The sequence below is a fragment of the Bacillus rossius genome, chromosome 2 (assembly GCF_032445375.1).
Source record: "Bacillus rossius redtenbacheri isolate Brsri chromosome 2, Brsri_v3, whole genome shotgun sequence".
Taxonomy (NCBI): Eukaryota; Metazoa; Arthropoda; class Insecta; order Phasmatodea; family Bacillidae; genus Bacillus; species Bacillus rossius.
In genome coordinates, this window is record NC_086331.1 from 95,497,708 (window position 1) to 95,520,193 (window position 22,486).

A 22,486-nucleotide genomic window follows, 5' to 3' on the forward strand; every position below is an offset into this window, starting at 1 on the left:
TAGTAATGTTGACCATCTGGGTGAAATACAAGGTTTAGGACATGCTATAAAAGTTCAAATAAGTAAACTATGAAATAGGCACAATTTAAACAAGTAAATAAAGCCATTATTTTTACAGAATATTAATCATCAAATATATAGAATTTTTTTAAAGCCAGTTACTATAAGATTGCGCTACAGCATGGGTCATCAGAAAAACTTATTTTTGAAATGGTTCCTGCCTCATCTTAATTTTTTTATCTGACTCCTCAATTTTATATTTTAGTAATGTCGGGTTAAAATGAACTGAATTTTCTTATCAAATGACTCTCAAAATATTATATCCCAAAAATGTCTAATGAATACTTACTAACCACCATAAACTAGGTTAATTCTTTATAAAAATTATTAACATTAATTATCTACAGTCAAGTTTAATAATATCAGGATTTGGTGGGAGTGTAAACGCAAGGTGAACACTAACCTAACAAAAAAATTATAATAAATTTCAATTTACTAAGTTCTCAACATAATAGAACTTTACTACACCAGGGTGGCTAGCAAACCTGTGATGAAAAATTCCCTGACTTTCCCAGTCTAGAAAAATTTTTTCTTAATCACTGTACAAAATAAGTATGAAAAATACAAATTTAAAATCACGACACATGCATACCACACTTTACTACTGCCACAGGTAACTATCAATTATTTTATTACACAGATGTCGATACTGAAGTCGATGATGCTGTAGTCAAAATGCTGATATACTTAGAGCAAAATAGATTGGGAGAAAAACTTTTAGGGGTTGGAAAAAAGGAAGAAATTATGTATATGGGAACTGGTACAAATCAAAATAATATTCTGCCATTGCATTAATTTTTAGTAACCTTAAACATTTAAAAACTTCCTTTACTACATAAGAATTTCCCTGACTTTTCCAGGTTTTCCCTATTGCTAGCCACCCTGTTAACTAAAACTAAATATAGTTTACAATAAACATAATTGGTAGCATTATAAAAATATATTCAAAAATACAAAAAAAAATAGTAAGTAAGCTAAAAAAAAAAAAAAAAAAAAAATAGAATTTTTAAACATAGGGATGATGATAATTTTCTTCTAGAACTTGCTAAATAATGAATTTTATAGTGATACTTGTAGAGTTACAAATTACTTATTATTCGGAATGCTAGGGAATGTTTAACAAACCCTCAAGAGTTGTACAATTCAGAAAAAGAACATTCCTTTTCAATCAAAGCCACTACAAGCAAGTTTTTACGTAAACAGAATACACACTACATAAAAAAAAATTAAAATTTACCGAGCTAAGCAAATACAAGAACATGTAGTTACCCTCTGTCCACCACCCTCTGGGCTGCATGTTAAAAAAAATAAAGCTGAAATAACACATCTTGTAAAGCCAATGACTAATTTTAAAAACCCAAATTTTTAACTCAAAAGTAATAGATACATTAACATGTTTACATTCAAATGAAAAAAAATTACTTGGTTAGATTCAAATCTAGTATTAGTTTCAAAAGAAGTAACTGGATGAAAATTGAAAGAGGTTATAAGTAAAAAAAAGGACCTAAATCTGATGTATCAATCATTTGAGGCTATGAATATGATTTAATTCAATTTTTTGGACATACGCCATTGCAGTTTTGCAATGTTTGTTATGGAAAAACTTCAAAAAAGCAAAATAAAAATATAAACCCACAGGGACCAAGCCTAAATCGGCTTATGTCAAACTTTAAATAACAGACCGCAAAGGAAATTGCAAGGAATTTTGTCATGACAAAACAACAGCACAGATGAACACAGTGGGCTAACAATGACAAGACAGTTTCAGCAAGAACAGTAAATGCAGACAGAAAACCACCCTGTCCAACACAGTGAACATATGAACCCAACAATGAAACTTTACAGACCTTATGGATAACACAATGATGGCAGCACAGACAAACACTGTCAAACTTTAAATATCAGACACCACACAGAATTCCATGGAAGGAATTTAGTCACAAAAAATAACAGCACAGACGAACACAGTGCAACACAACAAACAGATAAACACAACGATGAAAATAAACCGGTTTTGTGACAACACAGACGAACATGACAGAATAGTTGCGACATTTCATGAACTGGCAACAGTTCTCATCAGGCATAAACAGAATGATATTGAACACTGGAAATCAGGGGTTTATATGTGCTCAACCCCCTCTCCTAGTAAAGCCAATGGAGTCATTCCATTTCAAATCAACCAATGAAAAATTAATTTAGAAACTTCATGTTTCAGGTTTATATGATTTTTTGTATTTTGATAATAAGAACTTAATACATTATAAATCCATTTTTTTTAAATTTATATCTTGAGTAGTTTTTTGTATTAAATTTTTCAAAAATGCCAAACTAGCCAATTTTAGCAATGTTTTGGATCACTCAAATACTTGTAGGTTTCCAACCAATAGTGCTAGAAGGCTGTTAATTTTAAAGGTCATTGAATGGGCTTCAATTTGATATGTAACATGACCGACTTCAGAAAAAAAAATTCTTTTAATTGTTTTCAAAAATTTTAATATTGAATTTCTAAAAAACACCATTTTCAATCTTTTTTTTTTTTTTAAGTATGTTATTCCTACATATATTGATTAGATTTGTGCCAAATTTCAAGGTGGAGAATCGATGGGATCATGAGTAAATAAAAATGAGAAGTTTAGTAGATGCTTAAGGGGGCATGGTAGATAAATAAATGCTATAAGCGTCAGTTGGACGTTATAGGTTTTTGGAAGACAACATTGAAAAACTGCAAAACAAAAATCCTACATAATGTTATTTGCCAACTTTATTAGCAGACGTCCCAAAATGACAATTTTCGAGCATTGTTTCTTCCGCAGCAATTAAATGTTCGAAATTACCGAGCCAGAAGTTTTGGCTTCAAGTAACCTTCAGTTTTTAATTAATGCAGTTAGCTCTGGTTTAGATACCATGCCGCATTAAGAAATAGTTGCAGCAAGGAACAGTAGCATAATTTTACATCAAATTATAACTTAGGCTACATCCTTTCAGCAAGATCATGTGCTTTGAACTTAGGCTACATCTGTTCAGCAAGATCACTTGCTTTGTATTATCATATTGATTAAATGTTTAATCAAAGAACACTGGATGAATGTAAGGTAAGATTTGTTATCCGTGTTTTATAATTTGTAAAAAAATTTTAGTTTATAATAATAAAATTTGAATACTTTACTAAGTCATAATTTGATGTAAAATTATGCTACTGTTCCTTGCTGCAACTATTTCTTAAGGCGGCATGGTATCTAAACCAGAGCTAAATGCATTAATTAAAAACTGAAGGTTACTTGAAGCCAAAACTTCTGGCTCGGTAATTTCGAACAGTTAATTGCTGCGGAAGAAACAACGCTCGAAAATTGTCATTTTGGGACGTCTGCTAATAAAGTTGGCAAATAACATTATGTAGGATTGTTGTTTTGCAGTTTTTAAATGTTGTCTTCCAAAAACCTATAACGTCCAACTGACGCTTAAAGCATTTATTTATCTACCATGCCCCCTTAAGCATCTACTAAACTTCTCATTTTTATTTACTCATGATCCCATCGATTCTCCACCTTGAAATTTGGCACAAATCTAATCAATATACAGTAAACTCCCGGTATATCGCGCCTCGATTGATCGCGGAATCGGGTATATCGCGGGTCAAACCATGTCCCCCAGTCAGAAATGAATAATAATAATGGAATAAATGGTTAACAGCCGATTAGGATAATTTTGCGTTGTAACTAACAAACTAAGCATCGGGCATAAAAAAGCCTAGGTGTAGAAAATGTCCGCATTAAAATTCTAAACAAGATATCTCCGTACATTATTCCTCTATCTTGTAGGGTTTTCAAATTATGGTCCAATCCAGCCCAGTGATATTTTCTGAAAGACTAGTTCTTTACGTCGCTTTATCTCACAAATGAAGCATCGGACAGGGGACCTGATAAAGCCCACCGTCCAGCGACATTATCCAGCGTGACTCGGCTGGGGATTGATGTTGGATAGGCTTGGTTGTCGGCAAGCGCTGGGAGGAGAGAGGTAGATATTAGAGCGGGCAGAAACATGACGAGGGGGAGTGGGGGAGGGAATGTGTTCACGCAGCACACAGGCAGAGCATGAGTCACTTGACTGAGCAGCGTCGCTGCGTACAAGGCAAAATCAGGTAGTCCGGTGTTTAAAATTCCACTCCAGAATATTAATTGGTACTTTACTGGACATCTGTATATAAATGTTTTGTTAAACTTAAACCTACAGACGTAATATTATTGGGTAATTCATTGTATTATACAAGTTCATCTTTTAACTTTGGTATAATGTTTTAACATTAAATAGTAAAGTAAATCGGCTAGCGTAATTTTAATCTTTGCCCAGGAATTCCCAGTGGTCCAATATTTACGTGAACCATACTGTACCACTTTTGCCGTGAGGTAGTAAACAAGTCCCGGAAATGTTTATGTGTAGCGGTCTCCCGACCTTTAAACAGAGGCTGGGGAATATAACACTTGCCGATCCGAGCCACACACACTCAGCAACTCGACACAGCGTTTGGTGAAATAAGTAAAGACAAAGTTTAACACGGTTTTTAATACGGCGTCACTGATGGCGCTAAAATTAAATTGGCGCAATTTTTGTTTCCCACATGTGACCATTTATAATTTACTGTAAGCATGGATAATAAAGTTTAACCACTTGACACGATAGACGATTCTTTATTTTTTATTGTACGAATGCTAGACTCGTTTTTTTCCTGTATCTGCGGCCTGCTTCTACAAAATACAAGCTATCTGTAAGTAAATCTAGAATTTTTATTTTGTCAATCAAACTCGGTACTTTGCGATTAATATTCGGTTTGAAGTATCACTACGGCCTTTCTTTTTAGAAGACTTGGACCACAGAATCGTGTGTAACCGCACACACTGCACTTACTTTGTTACGGACTCTGACGAAGCAGATACTGTGGCTAACACCACGAGACTGGCAGCAGCAGCTTGTGTGCCGCACGTGTGTATGGCGGCGTGTGGCGCGCTCGTAGGCCGTGCGACGAACTGTGCGCGGCACGCGGAAAAATAAAAACAATTCAACATTTAATATTTATCTTTAAAATTTATTATTTTTATTTTTTCACCCGTGTTTAGTGAAAACTGCGGATGCAAAGTCCGCACAAAGGCGGGCCGTCTATACTGTGCGTGCTTGCCGACCTATTAGAACACAGGCGGTGTTTTATGCATTTTGACCTTGGCACATCGAAACATCGCGGTTATGCAACAACGCGGGTAAAAGTTATGTCCCCCGACAACCGCGTTAAATAGGGAGTGTACTGTATGTAGGAATAACATACTTTTTTAAAAAAAATAATCGAAAATGGTGTTTTTTAGAAATTCAATATTAAAATTTTTGAAAACAATTAAAAGAATTTTTTTTTTCTGAAGTTGGTCATGTTACATATCAAATTGAAGCCCATTCAATGACCTTTAAAATTAACAGCCTTCTAGCACTATTGGTTGGAAACCTACAAGTATTTGAGTGATCCAAAACATTGCTAAAATTGGCTATTTTTGCAATTTTCAAAAATTTATACAAAAAAAACTACTGGAAATTTTTTTTAGAAAAAAATAGATTTATAATTGATTTAGTTGATATTACCAATATACAAAAAAATATGAAAATCTAAGGTGTAGGGGTTAAGGCCTCTGGTTGATTTCATATGGAATGACCCAATGGCAGCATTTACTTTCTTGTTGAAACTGACTCATCATTGTTAACCCACTGTGCTTGTCTGTGTTATTTTTTCTTGACTAAATTCCTTTCACGGAATGTTTTGTGCTGTGCGATATTTAAATTTTGACATCAGCTGATTTAGGTTTGTTCTCTGTGGGTTTATGTTTTCATGTTTATTTTTCATTCTTGAAGTTTTCCCATGACAAACAGTGCCAAACTGCAATGGTGCATGTCCAAAGAATTGTATTAAATCAAAATTCCCTATAGCATGAATCATTTAAGAATTCTATGGATATAGTCATATTTTCTATGTCATGTACAGGTACAATCAAATTATCTTATGAGAACGCTGCTGGCAATTTGTCACACTTCATATGATTTCTCATCTACTGTCTATCTCACTCTTAATGCCTTTAAGTACAAGCTAAGACTAAATTTTTCAAAATAATAGAACAAAACCAAATGCCAATGGTAAGCACGTGAATCCATGAAACCATGTATATATAAAAGCTCAATGTGTAAATGCTATAATCACTTCAACTTGAGCTAAAATTTTAATTTCAGTGAACTCCTGCTAAAAATTGAGAGCCTCAAAAAGTGAGAATAATAGATTTGTGAAAAACACATTCTTGTAACAGTACATAAATTTAAGACATTAAAAGATAGAAATAACATAATTATTATAAAAGGCAAAAGTCAAGTCTTGATAAATTGATAGGTATACTTCCATACAACAGCAAATTAAGATGCTTAACAGGACAATGAAAATTAATACTAAATACAGTGTTTTAACACATTATTGCACTCTAGTGTACACATTATTTAAAACAAAACTATAATTTGTAACCCAGACAAAAAGAATAATTAAGGCCACTTTTATAGAGATCCTCTAAACTCTTAAAGTAGCAAATGTATGGGTTTCTTTCAACACCTCTGTCACTAGACTCTTTGGAAGGAGTAGTTGCATGGTGGCTACTTTTCCATTTGGACTCTCCCATGCCCTCATTAGCAGCCCATTCACCATCTTCAAGGAATCCCACTGTGCCCAGTAAGCTTTCATAGCCCTTCGGTCACTAGAGATCTTATGCCATATTGGACGTCCAGTACCATTCTCTAGCCAGCTTATAATGGGTGCCAGGTAGGATCTAGCCGCTGCGCTGCTTTCAAGCTGGCATTATCCCATTTAACTTCCCCATTAGTTATCATTGTTCACCGAATACCTTCAATTCCCTCATTTCTCTCCACCATATTGCAATGATTGCAGTCTACCTTGCAAAGTCTTTTAGCAAAGGCATAGGCACTGCTGTGAATTTGGCCTTTCCTGTGTTCCATTCGACAATCATATTGCTGTATCTGTTCAATCCACCTAGCAAGTTGTCCCTCTTGATTTTTGAACTATAGAAGCCACTTAAGTGCAGAATGGTCAGTGCATAAAAGGAATTTTCGTCTCACATAAATATTCATGGAAATGTTGCAGACTTCACTACAGCCAAGAGTTTTCGTCTTGAGATGCAATATTAGCATTCAGGCTTAGACAAAACTTTGTTGTAGTATGCTACTACTAGTTCATTTACATCTTGAACCTGGGAAAGTACAGCACCCAACCAATCTCCGCTTGCATCTGTGTTGAGGAAAATCTCTCCACTATGACGGGGATAGGCAAGTATAGGGCTCATACACCGGGATTTCTTGCGGTCTTGAAAGACCGTCACACATGCGAAGTCCATATAAATTGTCTCTTGTCCTCAGTCAGCTATTACAATGGTTTAGCAATTGTCGAGAACCCAGGCACAAACTGCCTATAGTACAGAGTCCCAAGAAACTCCTTAATTCATGCTTGCTTATCCTTAGGTAAAAGCCACTCTTTAACAGAACAGATATTCTCAGGATCTGTTCACACACCATCCTTAGATACAATATGTCCCTAGAATTACCTCATGGGTGATATCAGCAACAAGAAAGGTCTGGGTTAATATCCAAGTTCCAATGCTTACCTCCAAATCCATCTGTCCATGCATAGGTGAAATGTCTCTGGTAGCTGTTTTGAGTCTGTATGGAATTGGGTGTTCTCTTAGCTTTTCCCTACTTACAATATCTGTGCGAACTATAAATTCTAATGCTCCGGTGTTACCAGTAAGTAAAAACTGTCTTCCATTGATCCATCCATTGAGCATCAAACTGTCATTGCCTATACAAAGTACGAATACAGGGAAAACCCTAGGGGCTACAATTTCCTGTAGAGCTGGCATTCACCCCCTCACACCAGCTATTGCTCATTTCCCTGTTGATCTACCTCTTTCTCTTTCTGCAGCGATGTCTCCTTGCTTGTCAGAAAGTCCCAATGGATGTGCAATGGTTCATTGCCAGCGAAACACTGTGGGTGCCGTCCTGCTCTTCGGAACTGGTTACCTGGAGTGTCATTCAGCAGCTTCTTCAATGCCCTGAGAATATCTACTTCACTAGTGGTGTCACTGGCATTTGCTCCATTGTAGGGCTCTAGTCCAGCTCTCCATGTCCTGATGCTTGTGTTTCTTGAGGCAATGCGTGCTGTTTTGATTTCCAGGGCATGGATCAAGGTCTTGCAGCTCTTCTTGTGCCGGGCCAAACGAAGAGTTTACTGAACCTCTGCATCTCGGAGTTCGTCTATAAACGCACTGGTGGCTATATGCTGGCGGAATTCTGTTGGTGCTTCTGGGTAGGCTAGGTGCATGAGTCACTTAACGTCGGCTTTGAATTCTTTGAGTATTTCTGAAGATCGCTGTTGATGTGTCTTCAGAACCGTTCTATACACCTCGCCCATGTATCGGTCGCCATACCTGAGCTCAAGGGCCTCTACTAATATTCCATAGTCTTTCTGGTCTGGAAATGGTATGGTCTGCAGCAGCTCTAGTGGAAATCCTTGCAGGGCCAATATGAGTGCCGTAGCATTTTCTTCATTGCCCCAACCATTTACTTCTACAGCTGCCTCGAACTGTCTTCTGTACACTGTCCACGAAGACTGACCATCGAAGGTGGGTGGCTCGAATTTTTTGTGGCCGCTGGAAGTGTCCATCTTAACATCCTCGGAGTTACTCTTTCGGTTTGCACCAGCTGTGGCTTCCTTAATCATCCGACAGCACTCCTCATATACAGCTTCTACACACCGTTTGGTTGCCTGTTCAAGTTGAATTAACTGTTGTTCCTGTCAGGCAAGTTACTGTTCTTGTTGTATGAGTTGCTGTTCTTGTTGTGCAAGGTGCTGCTCCAAACTCTGCACTTTGCCTTCAAACTGGATGCTGGTTTCATCTATCTTCGTCTTCATTTCTTCTTGGTTCTTCTTGATGTACTATATCTCTTCTTGGCCATTCTTCATTTCAATCTTCATTTCCTCTTGATTTTATTTTTATTATTCATTTCCTCCTGACCTTTTTCCATTTCCTCTATTTTATTATACATTTCGGCCAAGAAAGCCATCATGTTTTTTAAGTTAGCTGGCCGCCATCTGTCGTGTACACATACACTACCAGCCTATCACTACTGTCTTATAACTTCACTGTAATTTCCCCTATGAGCTAACATAAACCTCAACTAAAAACTTTCACTAACTTCACTATTACTACTATCTCTACAACATAACTAAAAACTAATTACAGTTCCTAAACTAACTCAATTCTCAAATAACTTTGTTAAATATTATTTTTTTAATTTTAATTAAAAAAAACTGTACACTAAATCTATTAATTAGGGCTATCCCCTATCCCACTTCTGACACAAAAATGTTAAAGTATAATATGAGGGAACTGGGTTCGTAAGGAATAGACCAATTAAGTTAAATTACAGTTTTATTAATTACTAATATTTACATGACTCATAAATAATTATACTTAAAAATGTCTGATCACCAATCACTTACACTTAAAAATGTTTATTCACAAGTCACTCACTTTTACCAAATAGGATTTCACTGTTTTTAACCGACTTCAAAAAAGGAGGAGGTTCTCAGTTCATCTGTATTTTTTTTTAATGTTTGTTACATCAGAACTTTCGACTGGGTGAACCGATTTTGATGATTCTTTTTTATTTGAAACCTGGTGCTTCCTGTGTGGTCCCATTTCAATTTGGCCCAGTTCTGATAATGGCATCCATTAGAAAACAATATAAGTCTTAAATTTGCATTAAGTATGTGCGCAACAAATGGACGAATAACTCAATATCACGTCAACCGATTTAGATGATTCTTTTGTATTGGAAAGGATGTACTTCAAGGGTAGTTTGATGAAAGTTTGGTTAGGTTCGATTATGGGATCCATGCAAAGTAACGGAAATCTTCAATTCTTAGGAGCAAATTAACGATACTCGGCCGAATCTTTTATAGTCTATCGGGATATTTTTGTCACCTACCGTAACGTGGATCAAGCTTAGACGGTTTGCACATTGCTCTTCTGTCTCTTTGGATAGACGATCGTGTATCACGCTGAGTCTGGGCACGTTGCTCCTCCGTCTCATTCTATAGATGATCATTGATCAAGCCGAGACTGTGACTACGTTTTTCAATATTTTCCCTGTTCAAAACCTTTTCATGTAAAGCCGCATTTTCGAAAGTCTATTATTGCGCTCTTCGCAAGTCTCTTTTGAAATTGTCCTCGAGGTAGATTTCCTCTGTTGAGACTTCGTTTGTTTCATTTAAACGGCGCTGTCTCATATGAGCAGCGCGTTTATCAGGTCTACCCATATTCAGACAAATTAGTTAGTAGTGTACTTCAGATTCACTAAAAATCAAAAAATAAACACAAATTTTAACAAAAAAAACTGACTTCCAAAAAAAACTATTTTAAAACAAATTAATATGCACTAAAAAGTAAAAAAATAATTGCGTATTCTTCTACAACTTAATTATCAACCTACTTTACTACTCATCAATATGTAGGTACGATCTATGTGTTTACCATGCAAGAAGGTAGGTATAATGTAGTTACAATTATTGTTATTTTTGGAGTCAGTGTCTGTCACACTTCAAATCACATAGATTTTACCTACATATTGATGAGTAGAAAAAGTAAGTTGATTATTAAGTTGTAGAAGAATATGCAATTATTTTTTTTTACTTTTTAGTGCACATTAATTTTTTTGGAATAGTTTTTTTTAAGTTTTTTTTTGTTAAAATTTGTGTTTATTTTTATTAAGTAATAGCTAGTAGAATCGTGTTAATCAGAATACTGCAAAGTAACTAAATGGAAATTTCGTAATTGTAAAACATATTTAAAACAAAATTATAATTCATCTTTAAATAATATGTTGAGAACCTTTTGTAAAATATTTTTATCAGCTTTCTTAGAATGATTCTTGCAAAGACTGATTTAAATCATTATTCTGGACTTACGCCATTGCTATTTTGCACTGTATGACATAGAGAAAACAAGAACAGATATATACACAGAAAACAAGCCAAAATCTTCCAATGTTAAATGAAAAACAGCACAGAGAATTCCACAGAAGGATTAAGTAAGAACAATATCATAGTACGAATGAACACAGTGGGCTGATGACCAGACTGTTGCAACTAAAACAGTAAATACAAACAAATAACAACTTTGGCATAGCAACAGACAGAGGAACCCAACTGTGATACTACACTGATAATCTGGACAACACAGCAACACACATGCAAACCCAGCATTGAAATTAAACAGGTATTCTGACAACACAACAACGACCACACAGATGAACACAGTAGGCTTCCCAAGACAAAACTGTTGCAACATTTCTGGAACCAAGATCTGTTCCCGTCATACAAACTGTTGGCTGTGTATAAGCTTAACTATCTGGGCCCGTATAACCATAGTGATGTTGCAGAGCCCCTTCCCTCCCTATCTTTTCTAAGTATTTTTACGATGTAATGTTTTTATGCAATTACAGTAGAGAAACTGATTATTTACTTCAAAATCATAATGCCCTAGTTTGATACTGTATCTGCAATTTGTAAATGTTTTGATTAGTTTCTAAGGATGTTTGAGAATTTATTTATAGGAGGCCATTTAGGTACCTTTTCACATATTTTTAATTTAGTAGCTAATTTAGATTGTGCTTAAAAGTGACTGGCTTTTGATTATTTTATATCATAGTGTTAACATGGTAATTTACACATTAGTATCAGTTTGTATTGTTTCTAGAACATGGGATGATTTTGTTTTTTAAGTTAAAGGAAGAAAGAAAGATGAGGCACAACACACTTGCACCTGAAGGAGAGACATAATTATTTTATTGTTATCTGGGAAAATCCAGCACATACGCAAGTGAATGGGCAGCTAGGAAATTATGTAGAGTATAATGTTCGACGGGAGTGATTTAACAATCAGGACGAACCACGCCCTGGCATCATGTGTAGCTGCAGAAACTAATGGAACACTTGAATTTGTTAACCTAAGGGATCTGACCTTGGAACTAGAAGATATGGTTTATTTCCTTATAAGGTATATGTTGTAATTGGTTGGTTGACCCACAAGGCTGCCTCCCTCTTTGACACTTCGTAAAGGAAGGTAGCTACATCGCTCAACCAGTTGTTGCTCGATCATCCTACCAGTAGGTTGTGTTTTTGGAGGCCCACAAAAAAAAATTGAAGTGAACCACCAGGCGGACAGATTAACGCCTGGTTGGTCGGGGCCGAGCCATGTATTTTAAACTAAACTTAATCTTTCAGAAATGTTAAACTACAAATTTTGATCCCAGGCATCTGTAAAGGCCCAGGGCGAAGGCGAGGCCCACAAGGAAAGTGCCTAATAGTTTTTGCACCATGTTAAAAAGACAATGACATTTTATCTGTGTATGTGTGTGCGTGTAAATATATTCTTTTTCGTAATCAAATGACGAGTGTAGTGGGTACGAAGTATCATCTAGAACTATATTTGGTAAGGAAATGGTTTGCTACCATGCTTTGGCAAAAGAATAAAACAAAAACAGTTTTAAAAAAACTCATTTTTTATCCATTAAAGAACTCTTTTATTCAACATATAATTTGTCCCAACTTTTGGTGAAAAGAACTAATTAAAAAGTCTTATTTTCGTATCAACAGTAACTAAAATCTACAAGTGTGTGTTAAGCTGGCCTCACAACCATCCGTTTCATCCGTCCGTCACCCGTCCGTCCGTCAATCACGTGACCTGCAGCCAATCAGATGGCCCGGAAAATTCCATCCGTCCGTCCGTCAAAACCTTGCCAAGCTTTAGCTTTTGACGGACCGACGGATAGACCACAGCCTTGTAAAATCGATTTTTTAACGACTTTTTGAAAACAGCCTTCGATTGTTCGGGTTTGCAATAACAACAAGGCTGTGATGTATAGAACGTTTGTTTACAAATTAAATTTTTGTGGATTTAAGTATTTGTGGTAAATTTCGATTCAAGAATGTGTGTGCCGTTTTCAGAAGAACTACTTATTTATTATGTAAGAGAGAGGGAGCATTTGTACAATATTTACCTCAAAGACTATTGTGACAAACAAATGAGGGAAAAAGCCTGGCTTGAAATTGCGGCATTGTTTACAGACAGTGATGGTAAGCGCTTCGTTAAAACTTACAGCATTCAATATAATATATGTGGCGTTATGTTGTAGCACTGGAATTTTATATTTGGGACGGACGGACGGATGGCGGATGATTGTGAGTCGGTACGAATCGCGGAGAGAAAATGACGGACCGAAACTAACGGACGGACGGGTGACGGACGGATGAGACGGATGGTTGTGAGTCCAGCCTTAGGAATTGTTACACTGCTGAGCATGACCAAGCCAACTTGAAATGTAACCCAATTTAATGAAGCTAGTTAAAAATGCCTAGTAAGATATCATACCTAGTAAGATAACATCCACTGATAATTTAAAACCAAAATTACTTAGGGAGAAATCAACACATACAGTTTATCCTAGTGTCAAATTTTTTCAAAGGGAAATTAAGTCTTACTTAGGCCTAAATCAATGTAACAATGTTCTTAGTTGCATTGCCATTTATAATTGAGAAGAAATTACATCAGACAGATGTCAATTTAAAGTATTATTACCACAATTATAACCTAAGTTTATATACAACTGTAATTTCCAAGAATTTTTTTTTAAACATGCCATGTATTTTATGTAGTCACTAATGCTTTGTAACCACACATCTGATCAATTTGTATCTGTCTTGTAGGTAATGACAGGTATTTACACCAAAATACAAATATTTGGAACTTCTAGAGCTGTCAGACATATAAGTATGTACAGTCACTTAACAATCCCAAATACAATGGAAACTTGCAGATAAAGCATGCATACTGTATTGTGTGTACAAAATCAGCAGTTGCTTCCAAAAATTCAATCCATAAATGTGATCGGCCAAGCCATCCATTAATTAACGTTAGGAAGTAATAGAAATTCAGCTAGTAGGTAAATGGATAACCTGAGATAAGAGCTTAAACTCAAGTTAGCTAGGTAAACAGACACAAAGCCCAATGACCAACAGCTAAACTTCATGACAAAGCCATGGTAACTGTTAATACTTCACAGGCAAGCAAACAAATCTGTCAGACAAGAAAATGTAAAATGTGTTTAGTGAAACTTACCGCTCTGGCTGGGTCAGCAAAATCTATTCTGAGCTGTCCCATTGCCCTTATGATAGCCATTAGACTCTGAATTGTGTTGCTGTACACAACAGGACAATACTGTTCACATTCTTCTTTAGAGTATCCAGTTTCATGAATTATTTTCATCTGCTTAACAATGGTACTCTTGCCAGATTCTCCAGCTCCTAAAAGAGAGTCAAATTATTATCTCATCTCAACAAAATTTGCAAAATATATTTGTTACAATGCTGATGTAATATCCTTTCCAGGTTTACGTGTGAAAGGCTAAATATAGGTATATATACATATGTTTTCCTTCAAACATTACAAATATAAATAAACCAAAGTTCAAAATTGTGCTTTTTATAAAAATCAAAGCTAAAGGACCTTACCAATTTACTGGTATGCAATAGTGAAAACAGTGATTGCATGTTAAGCTTATGTCCGAAATGTCCCAATTCTGAAAAAGTACCAGAATACGTAAGAAACATTTTTACTGACTTTGAGGATGAAGATGAAATTCAGTTTTCACATGGGTAACTACTGATCGCAGCCTTACAAACGTTGATCCTTCATTTATGTGAGTTTATTGATCTCCTTTTGAAGAAAGTGGCAGCTTTAATACCGCACTCATTCGTTTCTTAACAGCAGTCAAACTATGTGAAACAGAGGAAAGAAAACATTCAGCCAAATGAAATACTAGTTTTCATGGACTTTGCAGAAAACTATTCTGTTGTTATACAAGGCGAAATTCAATCATATCATTGGGTGTATTCTGCTTGCACATTGCATCCAGTAATTCTATACTTCAGAAAGGATGGAGAAACATGTAATATGTATTTGTGCTTTATTTTAGGTTAAGCCATGATGTTCTCTTTGTATATAAGGTTCAAAAAAGATTGAGCTTACTAATTCATTAAGAATTCCTTGACATTAATCAAGTGGAGTATATCACAGACGGTAGTGCAGCACAATACAAGAATTTTAAAAGTTTGATCAACCTCTACTATCACTTGGAAGATTTTGATTTAAAAGCTTCTTGGACCTTTCATGCAACAAGTCATGGTAAAACAGCTTTTGATGGTGTTGGAGGATGTGTTCAAAGACAGTATCTAGAGTGAGCTTGCAAAGACAATATTAAGATCAAATTTTGACAACTGAGCAAATGTTTCAATTTTGCAATGAATAATTTACTAAAATTAAGTTTCAGCTGATCAAAGATGATGGCGTTCACACTGTGGAAGAAAATTTAACAAGCGTTTCTCAGAGTTTACAACTGTGCCTGGAACAAGGTCCTTGCACTGTTTCATCCCACTATCTAAAACTATAATAGCAGCTAAGCAAATAAGCTCTGATGAGAATTTTTCATTAAAGTACTTTTTGACTGAAAAAAATGGAGAGCCAAAATTAAAAAACAATTTGTATATGTGTTCAGTTTATGATGATAAGTGTTATATTGAGTTAGTGCTTGAAAAAGAAGATGCAATGATTAAGTTTATGCATCTTCACTGGCCAGCTTAATTATTTTACTGGCACATCAAAATGGAATCAGTTTCTTCATAGATAACATTGATAAAGAACTTCAGGTATGTACATCAAGTGACACCAGTATTGTAAAAAAAATGCAATTTTCATGAGCACAGATTGCAGACCTAACTTTGACTAGTGTAATTCTGTAATTTTATTTTATTTATATAAACTTTTGTACTGTACGTACAGTTAACAAAAATTCTATCCACCAAAACATTTCTTTAGGTAGGGTGAGAGTGGGAAGGTAAATATCCACAAATATTATTCCACCATTTTGCAGCAAATTTTGTGCTCTTTATAATGGTACACCGCTCGAGATTGTAAAGATTAATAGAAAAAAGTTATAACAGGATTACCGAACTGATGTTTAAAATTTTTGGTAATTAATTTTTTTCCACTTCTAACATAAAATGCACGTACTTCTGGGCATTTAATTACTTTTTACAAGTGATATCTTAAATCTACGCAAAATTCTGAAAAAGTATGGTGAATTTCATGATTCTACATTAATAACTGTTATTAGAAATGTAATTTGAAGCTAGATATGTCACTTGACTTTGGTTGCAGATCCAAAAAATTCCACTAAACAGAAGGAAACTTTGAAGGGCTTTAAATTCCAAACTAGAGCCAATATTACAAAAATGAAAAATACGGTTCTTGTATTTGTCTGAAGATACCATGTACCAAATTTCATCCAAATCTGTGATGGTGGGCTGGACAATGTTGACATTGATGATAGATCTGGCATGGTATTATTTTTTTCCGTATCTACTATTATCACTTTACTATTTTCATGCGAAGCATTGCAATATTACAAGTTTTTACCTGCAAACAGTTTATTTCCCAGTGGACTGGTATCATTATACTATTCCATCATGATGGACTCTCAAAATGGAAGTGTAGGTTCACATTCACAACATATGTGGCCCTTTACAAATTGTTTCAAAAACATACACGTGCCAAGATTGTATGATTTCAGACAGTTTGTAATTCATTATATAATTTTTTTTGTATTCTATAGTTTTGAATTTTTTTATCTAAATTGACATATTTATTCCTATTTTATTTAAGAGTTTGCATAAATAATTTAATTGGGCTTCCAGTTCATTGAATGTAAGGCAAGGCTTCTATTTTTTTATGTCAAGTCAGTGTTATGAAGATGGCTGCTATGACATGTGCTGGAAATCAAAGTTTTTACTGAATGGAAAATATGTAATGGTACATTTTACCACAAATTTACAAATTTGTGACAGTGAATTTGTGTGATATTGCAAACTTATTTCAATATTTTACTGAATTCATGGTGCATGACATATTTTTGAAGAATCCGGGTGTATCCCAGTTGAAATGTACAAGTCACACCAAGGGTGTAGCCAGGGTTTTTTTTTAGGGGTTCAAACCACCCCCCCCCCCCCTTAGCACCAAATCTTTAATTAATTTCTTATTCATCAGTCAAACAAATTTCATATTAAAATTAATAAAATTTTTACCATTACAATATTTAAATTTAAGTACCGAAAACTGCTAAAATAGCACTATTTCACACCTTAAAATCCAAATTTTCCCGGGGGAGGACCCCCAGACCCCCCACTTTAATACGGGGGGGGGGGGGGGAGGGGCCATACTTCTTAACACCCCCCATACACAAATCCTAGCTATGCCACTGAGTCACACTAAGCATTCATAGTGACTGAAAAAGGCCAGTTTTTGTGTAATTTTTTGTTCATTATTTTTGCTTCTAACGATATTCAAATGATTATCTCTAAGCCTTAATGTAGACCGCCATGACACGAGTAAAATGAAGTCCGTTCTGAATGTCTACCTACCTACTGCCAACGGTTGTGTGAAATTTTATTAGATAGGTTTTTTGTGCCTGGCTAAGTTTATGCAAGTCTAGCATCTTGGTGATCAGAACTTAACTGAAAGGTTGGTTAGGTTTGGTCAAGAACATTACAGATACAGTAAAAAACTTAAATTTAAATTATTGCAAAATTATGGTTTATATTACCACTGGATTCTGCCAAACTATAGTTGTGAAATGCTATGAAATTAAGAAATGTGGAATGTAAGGTATTAAAAATGTGAAAATACTGCTGGAAAATCATAATCATCTCTGTAAATCACTATGAGTTTTCCAATAAATATATTTTTTAATGATTTTTACACACCACAATTACCTTGCTCTTCATCGCCCTTTCCACTATCAAGTTTTTTTTAGAATCCAATGGGGATAAAAAAAAGCATTTTGCAAGATAATTAAGAATAGTTATTGGTACTAAAAATTACTACTGTCAGTTTCCTAAGTTTTTCGGGGAAAATCTACTCTTATAAAAGTATTACCACATTAAAATGCAGTGATGGATAAATTAATTATTAAATCAATTTTATCAGCACCCAAACTTAAAAGTACTTTTTTTTTGCTAGAAGTATTTCTTTACCTGTGATGGATAGTTTGTTTGTTGGCATGTTTACAATCTTCCATGGGAATTGCCATATTATAAATTGTTCTCCCAATTTTAAAATGAAGGAAAAAAATTATGTAAAGTGAATCAACTGGTAAGAAATTTTTACTGATAACATTAAAATGTACACTATACTCGTTACCTATTCATTTTCATGTGTCTGTTTCTATTTGGAGTTAAAATATGAAAAACTAAGAATTTGGCTATAAAAATATGCATATATTTATTATATAGTTTTAATAGTGTTTCATTCAAACTTGTGAAAGATTGGAAGTATTGAATAGTTATGGTCTGCACAAAATTAAGTTGGTTTCAGATGTTTTTCAAAGAGCTCTAGATTGGTAAATATTTTTGCATTAAAAAATAATTTTCAAATGAGTTAATTTGTGAATATATAAATATACAAACACATATATTATTTGCATATATAAACAAATTCATACTGAAGAACATGTTTTTCTGGATGAATGATAATGTCTGACCTAGCCATGGTAACCATTCACAGTGACTGTGAATAAAGGTGAGTTTTTTTTTGGAATATGTGTAATTTTAATGTTTAGAGAGTGCATAGAAAATATTTTAATTCTTGGATCGGTTATAAAAGATAAATAAAGCCAACATTATAACTAAACACAAAATAAGTACACAAGTAGTAAAAACACTCACCTTTTTGGAAGGCCAGTTAAGAGCTTTCCACGGTAAGAAATTATGACGCCTACCTATTTCATCCCAAAAAGTTGACAAAACAAAGTCTGCAAGAAGGCAGTATGAAGGAACAATTATTCTTATATCCCTAACAAACTATTTCAATTTTTTGAGTGTCTGGGCCAGTCGGGACCCAAAAAATTCATAGTGTGGTTCACAGTTAGATTATGGAAATTGTGATAAGAAATACGCCTGTAAGCTCTCCAACACTCACTCATGTAGTCCCCCCAAAAAGTAATTCTTCTGTAAATATGTAGTTGGGCGGTATTTGCGAAAAAAAATGTTAAAAATCCGAAAATACTTTTATTCTATGCTCTTTAACTTCCTCTTTTCATTAAAAGTGGCGGAGGTAAGAAATTCCAAATACTTTAGGAGATATCAAATTTTTAAATTTCATCATATGTAGTTCAGCGGTATTTGCGGAAAAAAATGTTAAAAATCCGAAAATACCTTTAGTAGATGCTCTTCAACTTCCTCTTTTCATTAAAAGCGGCGGAGATAAGAAATTTCAAATACTTTAGGAGATATTGAATTTTTAAATTTCATCACAATTATACCAGTGCATTCATGTGGCATTCCGCATTGTTTCTTGTTTACGAGTATCTTTTTTTTATTGGATAATGATGTCACGTGATTGATCGTGATAGGCCAGAATTCAAATGAACCAATACGTGATTATTTAGTTCATTTATTGTTTTAAAACAGTGTTTAATTACCGCCTCCAACTTAGGCGAGGTTTAAACGTTTCTAATTTTAAAGTTTTATTTTTTATTGTTGCGCAAGTAATAAGTAACAAAAAATTTTTTACGTGAATTGTTACTGTTCATCCTTTTTCCTGGTTTGTTAGGTCAGGTCAGTTACATTATAAATACTTTAAAACTAAAGAACCATTGAAATAATTTAATATTATTTTTAATGTACGCTTAGTTTCAAAGTATTTATAATGTAACTGACCTGACCTAATCGACCATTTTCATTAATTAGGCATTCACAAACACACGGTAAAATAAAAAAAATGGCGGCGGTCGAATGATAAACACAGGTCTTGTATGCAAAATAAGAACGGCGATATCTCCTAAAGTATTTGGAATTTCTTACCTCCGCCGCTTTTAATGAAAAGAGGAAGTTGAAGAGTGTCTAATAAAGGTATTTTCGGATTTTAAACATTTTTTTTCGCAAATACCGTTCAACTACATATTTACCAATTCTTCTATGACGAAAAGCAAGTAAAACTCATGCAGTCTTGAACAGGTACTAAAAATATTTTATTTGAATTTCTTTTGATGCCATTGAAAACACACTGGCCCTTTATGACACAACCTTTGCATGTCTACCTCTTATCCATTTTAGCCTAATTTTCTCCACAGCAGTAGCACTACCCAGACCTCTAAATTTTCCCAAAGTTTCTTTCAAACTCCATTCGATGAGCACTTCCCGACAAAACAAATACCAGTCCATGACAATTTGACTAGTGACATAGTGACATGACAATTCCTAAATTCCTTCTAATGCAAGCATAAAGAGGATAATAATTGTTAAGAAAAGGTATGGAATAAGCATAAAAATCTAAATATAGACAAACTGCTCTGGAAAAACTATGTACAGCGATGAAGAAAATTCTTGAAATTACATTTCTCTCCAATTTTTTCCCGAACACATTTCACTATCCTTAAACAACAGAAAACGTCTCTATTCCAAATTTCTTACAACAGACCTCACTAGACAAAAGCCAGTGATCCACTAAAAAATTCATACAAAAAATGCCAAAAATCATTCAACCTGATGAAATTGCAAAACTCCCACGACCACCCATAACATATCACGACCATCTGAATGAATTAAAGAAACACGATCTATTAAATCAAAAACACACCATGTTTATAATCCAATGTCCTAATAGTCACTTCAGCATGCTTTCCCCATTTGACGATATTCCGCTCAAATCGATGGAAAGAATTAATGTTCACACAGTTCCCCACCATTTCCTACACATTCCTACACACTATAACATGCAGTTTTCAAATTGATTACAAGGTAACGTAAATATGATTGAATCGCAATCCTCTTATAAACAGTTGCAGATCAATAAAAGAATGATCTTCTTGTTTGCAAATGCCTTGAATCTGCTCCATTATCAACAAATTAGTCTGTAATTCTGCATAAGAGTGGTTTAAAGAAAAAAAGTGAGTACCTAATTAAAGAAAAATGTTTGTTTGCTTAGGTAAGCTACAGTAATATATATTCCATATATAAAAAATAAATACTAAAAATAACATATAACTAATCTAACATAACCCACCTTTCACATTATGTCTTTTTAACTGCTTATCTGCAAAAATTTCCAATTAATATTTAAAAATTACTTTACATTGAAAATTTAAAAGTAAAATTAGTAATACAGGTAGTATATGTATATTTAAAATAAAATACTAAATATCTACTGACCAAAAAGTTTAAATACTAAATTACAAACATCAATATATCAGCCAGAAAAGAACACAACATTTAAATTAACACAGTGCGTTTCCCCCAAGATCACCAACAACCAAAATCTGTTCCTAAGTGTTTTACTACTAATCACTAACCATATCAATGATATTAGATGAGGAAATGCAATCAAAGAAAACTGATCTAATACAATAAATTAGAATGATTTATATCACGTATATTGTTACAAATATACTGTACTAGTGTTGAGTGATGCATGAGTTTATCGTTTAAAACAGAATGTGTAAACTTTGTTGGTTGCAGCCACCATCATTGTAAAATTCACAATATTCAAGAAAACAAGCATGTTCTCACCAAGCAACAGTAGTTTAACTTCTCGTGCTGCTCGTTCTCCAGCAGCACGTAGATCTTTATCAATTTTTTTGGATCTTTCTGCGGCTTCCTTTTCACCAGCAGTACTAACAGCACACCCCATTTTTAGAGTTCGATGATGTTATGACTCACTATCCGGTCAGCACAAGGCCTTGTTATACACTTACAGACATTTGACAAATTCAATTGGTACCGTGGAACAACTAAACTTTATAACAAATGCGAACTTTTAATGCAAAATCATTAGTAATAACTACAAACACTCGTAAACGCCTCCTGCGTGCCGTCTTTCTTTGCTTCGTAAAACAAACGACTATAGTTCTCGAAGACACAAACTCATAGTTTACATGTATATACGGATATCAAACAATCAACCACATATAACGGACCATAGAATCATGATAAAATGTAAGTAAGTATTGTGTACGATATATAACTTAAAATTATCTTGTAATATTAGTCATCCCTTTAAGATATGACTATTGGTATACTAAGGAAAAGGTTTTTGACAAAACCATTTACGTGTATATATATATATATATATATATATATATATATATATATATATATATATAGCCGGTTTCACCCAATATCGTTTAAATTTTAAGGTCTGCTTAATGCTCTGGCTGCATAATGCTTTGA

General features: G+C 34.3%; 1 protein-coding gene across 1 annotated transcript in view; it reads right to left on the bottom strand.

Moving 5' to 3' along the window:
* The window catches only part of LOC134529488 (guanine nucleotide-binding protein G(i) subunit alpha), a 61,684-nt gene extending 39,494 nt beyond the window's left edge, over positions 1 to 22,190 (bottom strand). Inside the window, exons 1-2 of the mRNA XM_063363627.1 lie at positions 21,827 to 22,190; positions 14,328 to 14,512 (exon numbers count right to left, since the gene is read on the bottom strand). Of these exons, the coding sequence (XP_063219697.1) occupies positions 14,328 to 14,512; positions 21,827 to 21,947 (306 nt within the window). The 5' untranslated portion in view covers positions 21,948 to 22,190. The remainder of the gene's footprint in view (positions 1 to 14,327; positions 14,513 to 21,826) is intronic.
* Positions 22,191 to 22,486: the final 296 nt, after the last annotated feature.